Source organism: Trachymyrmex septentrionalis, unplaced genomic scaffold (assembly GCF_001594115.1).
Source record: "Trachymyrmex septentrionalis isolate Tsep2-gDNA-1 unplaced genomic scaffold, Tsep1.0 scaffold37, whole genome shotgun sequence".
Classification (NCBI taxonomy): domain Eukaryota; kingdom Metazoa; phylum Arthropoda; class Insecta; order Hymenoptera; family Formicidae; genus Trachymyrmex; species Trachymyrmex septentrionalis.
Window position 1 is genome coordinate 2,536,950 of NW_017305536.1, and position 13,737 is coordinate 2,550,686.

At 31.4% G+C, this 13,737-nt stretch overlaps 1 protein-coding gene across 1 annotated transcript in view; it reads right to left on the minus strand.

Moving 5' to 3' along the window:
* LOC108750445 (lachesin-like) overlaps window positions 1–7,489 on the minus strand; it is a 30,777-nt gene extending 23,288 nt beyond the window's left edge. Inside the window, 3 exon segments of the mRNA XM_018489881.1 lie at window positions 6,551–6,709; window positions 7,233–7,465; window positions 7,467–7,489. Of these exon segments, the coding sequence (XP_018345383.1) occupies window positions 6,551–6,709; window positions 7,233–7,465; window positions 7,467–7,489 (415 nt within the window).
* Window positions 7,490–13,737: the final 6,248 nt, after the last annotated feature.

The following is a 13,737-nucleotide window of genomic DNA, read 5'->3' on the forward strand; positions in this document are numbered from 1 at the left end:
GTGTTAAATTAACACAAAAATCTGAATGATTTATTTAAAAACATGCGAAATTCAACACAAATTCTCTAGCTGAGTAGTTAAATTTTTAGATACTTCAACAAAACCATTCTTTCCAGATAAGCTTTAAAGTACGATCGGCTTTTATATCTGCAGTTATAATCCATTGCTGAATTTAACAACGCTACTATAATCTCGAAATAAATTCAATTTAATGAAAAATCTTTTTTTTTTTTACCAAAACGCGTACGAATACCGCATACCAATGAATTTATCGTTCTTTTTTTCGAAAGGGAGGGAAAGACCGTTCGAGAAAATGCACAGCTGGGCTTTGTTAATTAAACATACCGTACTTTTTATTCACGATAGTCAGAATGTTTCTGTTTTCAGTGAAAAACCGTGACATTGTGGAAACCAGAAGGATTCGTAAGCCGCGAAGTTAACGGATGTAGATTAGAGTCAAGCGTGTAGGGAACAAAACGTTCGCCGTAAAATTTAGAACTTAAAACATCGCACTGCTGGGAGACGTGCCCTCTTCGTCGCAACTCGTCCGCTTGCATTTCTTAAGTTTTAAGACGTAAGCCGAATACGGTTTCTCTTCGCCATGGATGCAGCCACTTGTACTGAACATCCGGGGCTTAGAACTCGCTTGTTATTCTTAACTTTCATATTCTTGCATTCCCGTGTCTGTGTGACTCACGAAATGTACCCAGATAAACTGTCGCACTAAATTTGCAAAAAGTTACATATTTGTTCTAAACAATTTGTTCCAGACTGAAAGAAAAGTGTTTCGTATTTATAACTACAATTTCACGATAAAATAATTATTAGTTAGGAACTCCATTTTTATGGTTATTGCTGTTGTAATGTTATAATAAATATATATAATATAGTAATATAATTTTATTTATCATCTCAACCAAGTCATCATAATTTTATTGTGACTTTTTTTTTGCTATCGAGGATGTACATATCCGATATCAAAAATGACTATAAATTACAACTAAGTTATAAATTATTTAATTATTATTATAAAATCACAAATACCAAAACCGACTATGAATTATAGTCATGGCTATAAAGTTACAAATATCAAACATTTTTTTCTCACTGCATACACGGCATTTGCAGTATCTATGATACTGAAAATCAGGAAATTTATTTCCAGGATAAAATATACATTTATTTCGCGACGTAAGATCAAAAGGCCCTTGAAGAGATATTTTCAGAGGAAAATGAATTTTCGAGTCGTTGAAGAACGACTTTGTCGGCTTCGCCGTTTAATCTCTGTGCAAGGCGATTTATGTTATTGAAACGCCTGCTGACTCGGCCTGAAATCACCTGCATACGAGATAAGCTGTAAAGCAGCGGTCGAGCTGCCGCGCGCCGTGCGGGCTCTTTAGTTAATTAGTTACGAGCGCCGATTTATACGACGCGACGTCGTCGCGACAAAAAAAGCACAGAGAGAAAAAAAGAGCCAATAATGCCAATTACGTTTAATAGATTTTACGTTTGCCTTCCTTGTGTACCAGATTTTGAAATTAAGCTAACGCGGCTTTTTCAATTAATGAAGTAATTAAAACGCAGTTTACTATTCGCCGAATATTTCGCAATCTCCAGTACTTGCGCCGCATCAGTTGCGGAATTACACCGGAAGATATAAATTGTCACCTTCGGCAACATGAAATCGATTATACAGTCATTATGTATGAATCGTATCTGCGTAATTAATAATAATTCAAGAGAATAGTCCCTATTTATGAACTCGCTATAATGAATGCATATGCGGATTAAATTTGTAATAATTCACGATGTAATAATGAGCTGTCCTAATGCAATTCTGGACAGCCGCATATTTTCTCGCGACAATTTCCGTTTCTCGTGCCAATAAATATTTATCGGCGCATAGAAAGAGCGGTTTTGCTGAAGTATCTAAGAATTTAGCAAATATATTAGATCTGAAAATAATTTTATTAAATTATTAAAATAATTATATAAAAAAAGCTCAAACTGGTTGCTAGAATGTTAAAACTTTTTCACCATTGCTCATCACATTCAAGTTTCCTACATAATTATTTTAATGATCAAATAAAATTATTTTCAAATCTGCATTTATTTAAATTTTTAGATACTTGAGCAAAATCGTTCTTTTGATGTATATAAATTATATAAAGATGCGCGTGCAACCAGACACTTGGAAACAGCTTTAGCCAAGTTCGGGAAAAGCTGACAAAGTACAGACTGAAAAGTATCCTACGGCGATCGACAAGCACAAAGGTCTCCGAAACTTCGCACTAGCCCGCAACCGGTGAAACTTTATTTCTCGTACTAGTATTTGCGGACAGTTTCCGGCAAATAGGTTTGCCGGTTTATTTGGGATTTTGTTCACGCATACATGCGAACGAGAACAGAACGTCTGTGACGGAAAGCGAGTGCGTGAGAGAATGACGGAAGGAGTGTGTGGGCGTTTACTCATGAACGAAAAAGGTGGTTGCTGGCAGAACAGAAAGCACTTGTAGGTTCAAAAAGGATGGCAAAATACGAGAAGTTGAGACACGCGCCGAGAGAAGGGTGGATTTTGTCGTGAATGTTCGCGATTGCCTGAGAAAAAGACTAGGATAAAAGGAGAGACTTTCGAGGGTAGAAAAAAAGAGGGAAATCGTGGTAATCGCGAGGTAGAGACTGCCGGACGTGAAAGTACGCGGGAAAGGAAGGGAAAAGGAAGAATTCGTTAATTAAAGTATGGAGCGGCAGTAACAGTAGCTGAACTTTAAAAAAAAGTCGAGCACGGGAGCGAGAAGGAGTGGAGGAAAGGACAAAGATAGAAAAGAGAAAATAGAAATAAGAAAAGTTGCGCAAAGAAGGAGTCATATTTGTGAATTAAAGAGGAGCAGGTCCACGTTAGAAGTACCTTTGAAAAATCGAGAGAGAATATCGACCATTCTTTAAGGAATAAAAATGAGAAGAGGTGGAAGCGTTCAAGTATAGAGTAAAGATTGAAATGGAAATAAACCTGGGGAACGATGGAGAAGTTCAAGAGGGAGTTTTCATGGTCGCAAAAGAAGCTGAACATGTTCGTAAGTTAAACAAGAAGACGGAAGAAACTTGCGAAAGAGAAACTTACTACTTATTGACTAAAAAATCGAGAAAGTTAAAGAAGAGAAAAATCGCATGCAAATGAAAAGATTATCACGATACTGAAGACGAGCATGAATCTTCTTAAAAAAACGAATGCAGTAGAAATAAATGCATGATCAGACGAATAGACACGCATATTAATTCTTTTGTTAAAAATTTGTGTTGAATTTATAACATATTCAAGTGTTAATTTAACATTATATGATTGTAATTTAAATATCTGGTATTTAAATTAACAATCAACATTTTTTAATGTTAAAATAACACAATTTACGAGTAAATTAACAATTAACATAACAATATATTTTAAACGTAAATTCTAGAATAAATGAATAAAATGTGTGTGTGTGTGTGTGTGTGTGTGTGTGTGTGTGTGTGTGTGTGTGTGTGTGTGTGTGTGTGTGTGTGTGTGTGTGTGTGTGTTAATTCAACATACTATAAATATTAATTTCACTGAAGAAATATACTTTCACAATTTACTTACAAGTAATATCAGTGTTACATTCTTTATATTCTTTTATATTATATACATATACAGAATATCTTAGTATTTAAAAAACAAACTGCAAGAATATATTCTCTATAAGTAGAAATAAAAAAAAATATTATATAAAGTTTGGTTAGAAATTTTTTATTGTAAAGTTATAAACATATATTAATACGGAATATTTTGGAACATTGACATTTTAATGACGATTATTATTTCACGACAATAAAAATCTAATGTTTAACACTTACTCTTTACCGTGAGTATAACCGTTGTTTCAGGTTTCAACCAAATAAATATCATATTCATTTAGGTTAAAATAATACGAAATCGTTTTAAGATAGTAAATATGTGAATATATAAGATGAACACCGTTCGACTACTTCGTACGTATGTACATACTATGAAATATACATACACTATGCCATATTATGCACAAAAGAAAATCCGTTGTTTCCTATTTCATGTTCTGATTCAATATTTATATACTTTGTAAATAAAGCATTTCTAGCCAAACTTCATAAAACATTTTTTTTTTCTTATTTCCATTTATAGATTATATTCCCGTAATTTGTCCATTAAATCCTAAGACACCTTACAATATTTGTGTTACTTTCTAACTATTCATCTTGTGTTACATTAATACAAAAATTTGGGTAAACCGTTTGGAACACGTAAAATATGTTAAATTTATCACAAATTTCCAAACTGTATATTATAAACTTTGATAATAAATATGTCGTATTGGAAATAATATGGAATATAATCGAAGAGACAATAAATTTCTACAGTAGGACGTTTGAAACGGTTGGCAGATGATATTAAATGAAGCACACGAATAAACTGCACGCGTAGTAAAATAAATGTTTTCGTTGTCAGCAAAACAACATTATGCAAAACGACGGTTCAATAAATTTTGGGAAACAATAGGAATGATAAATAGATATTGTATCCATGTCAAGCGAATCATTATATGAGTAGCGGTGTATTTAAACAGTATTAACACGATCCGAAAACAGAATGAAAAATTAAGAGATGATCGTATAAATTGCTTAATCATAAAAGCAATGTGAATAATAAATAACTGTTATTAATTGATAATTCGGTGATTAAATAATGAGACTAATTTTACTTAAAAAGAAACCATGATTATGATAAGATTTTCTTTTATTCATCATATGTCTCTCCAGCATTAAAATAGTAAATAGCAATATACTCGTTCAGATAATAAATTAAAATAAAAAATAATAAAATAAAATCAATTTCATCATTTTATCACTTTCTTAGTGTATATTATAAACTAAATTTCTCGTGTAAATTTCTCTTTGTATTTAAAGCAAAGAGAGATTAATATTAGTACGAAAGCTCCATAAATGGAATGTTAGTTAAATATAAATGACGTTGTTAAAACGAGCATATTCATCTCTACAAAGAACAAGGTCAAACTGTAAAAAAGTGTCGGGGTAAAAGAATCGTCGCCCGTCCTTATAAATTATCGTGGGCTCTCCGCGTGGGGACAGGTGCATAAAATGCACACAAAGGAGAGCAAATATTTAACGGAACTGCATGGAGAGGCGGGACGGCTCAATAAGTTTGAAAGACAAAAGGGTGATAAATTGTTATTGTACCCATAGAATAAAGTCACCGTTGTACGAACAGGTGCGAACGAGGACGGTCGATTCTCCTTGGTATTATTGTGCGAGACGCATAAGAGCTGAAACGCATATTTCACTTTGACGTCACCGACATGGTCGCATCGGCAGATCCGAATGCAATTGCATCACACAACGTAGTCGGCTGAATAAAGTCCGAGAGGCGGAATGATAAATTGTCGTCCCCGCGTTGAGTGAATTCGGTGTTTCAGCTGTGCGCACGCGAACGCTAGATGCTTTTCCTACAGCAATTTTCAAGATGAGCGATACGAATAAAATAAGTACATCGATGTCGGATGGTCGAGAATTTTTGCACCATCTGACGTGCTTCACGTGCGCCAATTATGGAAAATACTCTGTCGCACGTACACCGAAGAATTCGACAAATTGCGAGCAGTTGAATGGTTTAACTAGTTGATACAAAAAATTACTATGTATTTTAATTTAATATATTGTATGTTAAATCTGCCAAAGGAAAAAAAATATAATTACGTGAAGTACAGAACAATGCATGTATTATATAAAATTTTATATAATATATATATATTTTATACATATATATAAAATTTTTTTATTAATCTATTATTGAAAAAATAATTAAGTGTATATATGCACAATTTTTTTTAATAAAAGTTATTCTATTCAAAAAGAAATTTATATAATAATTTAAATAAAAATTATCAATTATTTTTAAAATGTTTTAAATGAATTTTCTTTTGATTCAATAATAGTGTATCTATTTTATTGCAATTTTGTAACATATGTTGACTAACAGAAATTACACACTTTATTATATTCTATTGAATTTGTCAAATACTTTACAAAAAAAATATGTAAAATATTTGGCAAAACTGCAATAAAAACTGCAAAAAAAATGTTTTATTCTAAAAATAAAATTATTATTTAAAACATTTAAAAAATAATATAAACTATTATTTAAGCTATTACATAGATCTTTTCAAACAAAATAATGTTTATGCCACAAAAATTATACATAGTCATATTATTTAATTAAAAAATTAATTGATACGTACATACACTTAACTATATTTAATTATTTTACACACACACACACACACACACACACACACACACACACACACACACACACACACACATACATATATAAATAGAAAAATTTGACTATGAATATATTATATAAAGCCATTCAGCTAAAGAAAACTTTAAAGATAATGCTCGAACCATTAATTGTAAGTTATTTTAGCGAACCATTAAGCTTTCTTTCTTACATATAAGACACTTATAAGTAGTTTACCTTCCTGATTGTTTCCAAGATTTATCAACTCGCCGTCTTCCCTCCTCCAGGTGATGTTTGGCGTCGGTGACCCTGTTGCTTCACAACGCAACGAAACGTTACTGCCCTCTCTCACCACCATATCTGTACTCGTAGGATAATCCAAAATATCCGGCGGAACTGTCGGATGAAAATTTTGATCAGAGATGTTACATACATTTGTTCGAGCGATTCACGTATTGCGCTGTTTTATAAAAATAATACAAGAATGGGGAAATACCTGGGAATCATAAAAAAAAAAAAATAAAAAAAATGATACGTGAGAGCGCAATGTTCAGAGAGAAAAAGAGAGAAAGGGAATCGACGACGAGAAATTCTGGAATGCCAACTTCCATTTCGCGAAATACCGCGAAGCAATTTTCGATACGCTATCGTTTGGCAGTTTAAAGGCACTACAATGTATATGTATATAGAATATAGTGTATCCGGCCTCAAAAGCGATGCCACGGGCTAAGCCGAAAAGCGAACTTGATTTCACCAGTCGTCCGTGTCCTACTATAGTTGAGCTCAACCTTCGAAACGAACACAAATTTTACAAAAAAAAAAAAATAAAGATTCTCTCTCTCTCCCTCTTTTTCATTGTAACGTACGGCCTCCGAATTTCTGCCACGATAATTCGACACATGGGGCACAATGGACGAACCTACAACCTCCAAATAACCAATCTGACTCTTCATCGGGTCAGTGTTTATCTGACACATGTAGTTCCCTCGATCACTCTCACGGACATCACGTATATGTAGCAGCCACGTTTTGTGCTCGCTGTGCGTGACGCCGATTCTGTGATTCTTCGTTATCACGTGATTGGCTATCGTCAGGATGGTTTGCGTGTCCACCCGCAGCCATGCCACCTGAAACAGAAAGCCGGTACGCCGCTTCAATCGTCTGGAACCCATCCATCACTTCAGCCTTTTGTTTTCCCGACCGGTGACCGGTGTTATGTGTCACCGCGAAAACGCGTGTAATCCGTTCCCGCTTCGGAGTAATTAGAACTCCTTTCTGACGCTGAAAATATTGCATATTGTAAAAATTGATTCGATTTTATTATCGTTATACAACTTTTTTTCTCCTCTCTCTTCTATGAATGTAGAGTATTTTGAGTCAAGATCCGCAATTAAAGTGATATTATATGTCTCATTTTCAATGATACTATTGTAGTCATTCATGCTTATCATGCTTAAATTACAACGTTTATAATCTTTGAGAAATTGGAGTTCTTCCGCCATCTTGTTCCTTTTTATTGACTGCGTTTAGTAGACTCAACAATTGAGCGCTCGCTGTTATTGATTCTTCTAGATCTAAAATTCTGATTGCAACAGTATATAAAAAGAAAAATATAATTTTTATTATAGTCTACGCATCTATCTAGGCTATCGTTGTTAAGTGCAATAAAAACATCAATATCACAAATTGCATATAAGTGCTACCCTTTAATTCCTTTCCTTATGCTTATTGAGGAAAATAAAGAAAATAAGCCGATTCTAGGACTCAGACATCAGAAAACAATTTTAAATACTTTTTCATAAATTAAATATATTTCTTATATTAAAGCTTAAATATACAAATAAATCTTTGTTTGAAATTTGTACCTTTTTGACACATCAGAAATCATATAACAGACTCTGTTCAAAATCTGTTCCTGCTATCTGAGTAAATACAGATTATATAGATTTTTAATTAAGTTAGTTTCATTTTATTCTAACTTGAATAGATTTTAATTATATATACCACAAATGTGATATTAGAAATATAATACGATCAAATTACTAAATAGCGTCAAATTATTAAAATTGCTTGTCAATTTATTTTCGCGATTACTAAAGTAATTTTAATTTCATTTATAAGTCCGGAAAAATAATTCGGCGTGCAATTCGAAAAAACTACAATGTGGTATATATGCAAGTACATATGTTATAGTGTATATTAGGAATTTAAGATTAAATTATTTAAAGCAATGAGAAGATCCAGCTTCGACCGTAATAGGCATTTTAAATTTCTTGATAAAATTGATAAATAAATAAAAAGTAATTAACGTTGAACTAATGAATGTAACTGTTAAATATTAAAAAATTAGAAACAAAGAAACTTGATTAGTCTAGAAAATAAAATTGTACCCAATAAATGTAGGTCAAGTAATGTGGTAACGTGGAAATTGACTACCCTATCCACAAACCGTAGTGGGACATTGTTGCTATTCAAATGTTTCTGCATAGCGTTATTGTGAGGCTTACTACAATCGGTAAATGCGGCTTTGTTGGCATTGAATTGCGGACTAGCAGGCTTAGGAGTTATCTATTGATGGATGACGTAATGACTTTAATGACAAAGCGTCATTGGATCCTCAAATCCGACGAGTTTCCATCGGATGAGTCCTACCATCGAACACTTTGTCGATCTACAATTGCACGTGCATTTTGTATGAAGCTAGAATTGTCGTACGTATACAAAGACGATTCAGTGCGTTGTCTATTCCTTTATCTAGATGACAATGTCTAATTCTGTTTCGAAGATGACATCTCGTACGCAGAATAAGTCATCTACAGATATTTTAAGATTTAAAAGATGTCTTATGAAATTGTTGGAAAAACCGTATGATATCTATACAATTTCTTATGTTCCGTTTTATAATCATTTGTTGTTTTAATATTTTGTCAACGAGATGCGTAAAACTTAATTATTAATTAAAAAGAAAAAGAAAAATAAACATATTATCAAATTCAATCTCGAAACAATATGGAATGTGCAGTCCAATGTCTCCTCATAATACTTTTCAATAAAATATATATTATAGTAACATAAAATTGTTTAAAAATTGAAATCACTTGTCAAGTACTCTTTATTAAAATACCTATTAATCACCTGCAAGGAGTCTAAACTAATATAAAATAATCAAATTTTTAAAAACTTATTCTAGCTTTTACCATAAACAATTGGATCTCTTAATAACTATTGAAGATATAACTTAACGCTCAATAACCTCATTCATTTGTTCATAAAATTTTGTATTAACAGAGTTTTATAAGAATAACGTTAATAAAAACGTAGTTTTCCTATTACCCAAAGTGTATTTGTTAGAAAAAAAGACATAAAGTCAAACAAATTGAATTTTATAAATTAATATTATGAAAAATTGGAAATGCCCGATATTTATTACAAATATCAATTTTCAATCTACAAATTTAATAGGTTTTTAAAAATATTTTTATTCGTGCGCTTAGTCAGATATGCCTGCAAAATATCAAAATAGTAACCCATCGCAGCGAAGCATTAATTGCATCGTGATCGAAATAATAAAAAATATTAGAATATCAGATGTGTGTGTGTGTATGTGTGTGTGTGTTAACTGAGAGTAAACATTTTTAGGCTATATTACATCTAAATTGACTATGCCATATACATTCCAATCAATAAATGTTACAGTTGATAGCATACACAATTTATATGCTCCAAAAGATAATTTAATAAAAATTTTAAACATATTTAACATATTTTTTAACATATTTAAAACGTCTTTTAGAATAATAAAGACATATTTCCAAAGACATCTTTAAAAAACGACTTTGGAGTGTTTTTTTTTTGTGTATCATTTATTTATTTGTATTGTAATTTTATAAATGTCGGTAATTTAATAAATGAGGATGATTTAATAAATATTATGTGAAATTTATCGATAAAACTATACTAAAAAGTTAGAAAAATCTTATAACCCAGTTGATATAACAATGAGGTTGGGATAAAATGCCCAAGTATTGTATAAATATATCGTACAATCTTTGAACTTACCGTTGGCATCTTGCCACCGATCAGAATTTATGTCAGCTGCTTGAGAAGGGTATAAAGAGGAACAAAACAACGTTCGATAGAATGTTTGATAGAAGAGCGATAAATTTCTTACATAAGAACGCAAGAGAGGCAATCGCGGAAGAATAATAGCTTCTCACTCGTTGAGAATAAAAAAATATACACATATGTATAATTTATTTTAAATACATATTGTTACGTGGTTGAAGATAAAATTTAGTCTACGTTCGAGTGATGGCTCTCATCACGCGCTCTCATCGTCGATAAAATAACTACTGTTCCATCCCATTCTGATTTACGAACTGTCGTTAACGCCCAGTCAAGATAATTGCACTGAAACCTCAAGAATCCGACAAAATCATCCTCCTTCCCCCGTTAAGAAGCCCCCGAGAAACTATTCCGACAGACCAGGAGCAAATTCTTGCGTCTACTTACAAAATCCTCTCTTTAATCTTTCTTCGAAACCTTCCTTTACTTTGTTCCGCTGCTACCCGATATTTTTCTATTTCGCCATTACGTTTTCCTCTTTTTGTTCATCGCCAATTGGATTATCGCGACTTTACTCGATTTTCTCCTCCCTCCCCGCTAGTATAGGTTAGCTTTTTCTAATTCTCTTTGAAAGGAATTATTCCGCGATCCGATTCATATTTATTAATTCTTATTGTAAGGTAATATTCTTCGCAATGAGTTCTTTAAATTGACAATCTTTAATTTGTAAAATGATGATTATTATTATTTCAATCTGATTGTGTTGCAAATCCGAAAGTAATCGCAGTCATATGTCTGAACTAAATATATCTAAAATAAATTATATATAGAATTATTATTATTTCAATATTTATATAACTTTGATCGCAGTTGGCGCTTCTCCTCATTTGATTAATTAAGTCTTGTTTCTATAATCCACTGATATATATGTATCTTATAAACTGTAATTATGCACAATTTTGTGAATTTTAGAGTATATTACTGAGAATAAAAAGAAAGCTCACTTTCTGTTCTGTTTCATTTTCTATATTTTTTTTCTTACGATTCTTGAGAAAAATTATTATAAGAAAACAGTTATTTCTATATGCCTAAATTTGTTTTATACTCGACAATAATTTCAATTTTGATATTCTACGTTGAAAAGCTTCTATTATCAAAATAAGAAATAGTGCAGTAGATGAAGATATCAAGTTTACGTTAAGTTATTAGCTACTAAAGAACGAACGGTAGCTTCCGCTAATGACTGAATCATGTCCTCGAAAGTTTCACTTCTTGTCGCTAGAAAGTAATCATGCAGGCTATGCTTTAACCAAATTTATAAGAAAGAGATTAATGAAGACTATCAATTTGCTAATGTTTCAGGAATAGATCGAAAAATCGTTAACCGTTGCACGTCGGGACCAATGCACTTTTCATGCATCTTCTCACATGGGTCGAATTGGTCGAGACAGTTGACGTTTGTACGCGCCTTTGTAACGATCTGCGAGATGTTAAGAGCTGTATTTGCGGCTACACGGTAGCAATAGCAACACGTTCGACGTATTTAATCAAGTGACTGTGCTCGTACGCTTATGCTTTAACAGATCGTCTCGCAATCATTACGCATACGATTAACGCGCGTTACCAACGCGCGTGAACAAAGGAACATTCTCTTGCAACATCTCTTGCAACATCTCTTGCAAATATTTCTCTTGTCGCCATTTAACTGCAGCTCTGCCTTTAGTTCATTTCGATTATAATTTTCTCAATAGACACTAAAATTACAAAAATAACGATAAAAAAGGATATGATAAAAAAAAACATGGCTTATTTATTGCAGCTCATAACTTAAAAATTGTCATATTTAGTTTTGTAAAATAAAATAGAAGTATAAAGAAAAAAGAAAAAATATACTTTTATTTTTCGACAATCATCAAAATTGCATTTCAAAATTAATATTATAAAATGTTTAAAAATTTCATTGGCTGCGTTTAGCAGGAAAAGTAATTTTGCAACTGTTCTAAGATTCATTAATAATCGAATGATATTTAGATTCAGTAAAGAACTAAAAACAAGAATCATATTAAAAAATTTTACAACAGTTGCAAAGCTTTTTTTTGCTAACGCAGCCAATAATTCAAAATACTGAAACTTATTTTTTTAAAAACTATGTTATTTTAATTGGATCATTATTGTAGCAAATGAGCAATATACACTGGGAGGAAAAGGTACTAAATTTTAATGAATATTTGTTCGAATAGCATCAGTTGAATATTTATTAAATGTAAACATATATTTAGAACCATTAATTTGATTTACCTATTATTATATTTTATTTAGAATACTAATATAACATTTATTCACGGAATATTTATTTTCCGTAAATAAATGTCATATTAGTATTCAAAATATTATTTAAACAATTATTTATTAAAATTTAGTGTATTTTTCACTCTATATATGTAGCTAAGATGAGTCAACATAAACTTCTCACTCCGTTTTTCTGTAACCAATTAATTTATTTAAAAAATGTCGAAACACACAAGTTAATTTTTGTTTTAAGATGAATGTATGTATAATTGTAATAAATTCAATTATACTGCTTCACCTTCTCAATTAAAGTCAACTTGCTTGCTGGGATTCTTTAATTCTTTTACAATTGTGTTTTGTTTTTTTAATTTGTTTGAGTATTTTTCGAGAAATTGCATTTAAAAAACTTAAGTATTAAAATTCAGAAGATCGTAGTTTAAAGACAAAATTTACTTTTGAAAATGTTCGAAATGTCCTCCATTAGTCTCTATACAATTTTGAAGCTACTGTTCGAAAATATTGCAGACTTTTTGGAACATTTCCGGCGTTCTGCTGCACTACCTTTTTATGTAGATCTTGTATGGAATTCAACGTCATGGAATAAATTTTACTTTTCAAATGTCTCCAAAGAAAGAAATTTAATGGAATAAGATTAGATGATTTTGCAGAACCACTCCGTCGGATTCATTTCAAATTTTTATTTTTTGTATTTAATAGCGAATTGACGCTTGAAAGCACTAATACGCATTTGACGCATATTAAAACTATTAAACATAAATAAACTATTAATATAATGATTGTAAATAAAGATGTATATTTTATATTTAAAAAAAAATGGAATTTTCGATTTTTGGTATCTATAATAGCGAATTGACGATTGGATGCATTTAATGTGCATTGGAGCGCATTATATTATATTAAAGCTGTTGAAACATAAATGGACTATTAATTTAATGCAAATAAATACAAATAAAGATATACATTTTATATAAATACATATTGAACCATAAAATTTCTCGATATACTTTATTGTGCTATTTGATAAAATGTGCGTTGGGCATTTTATCATT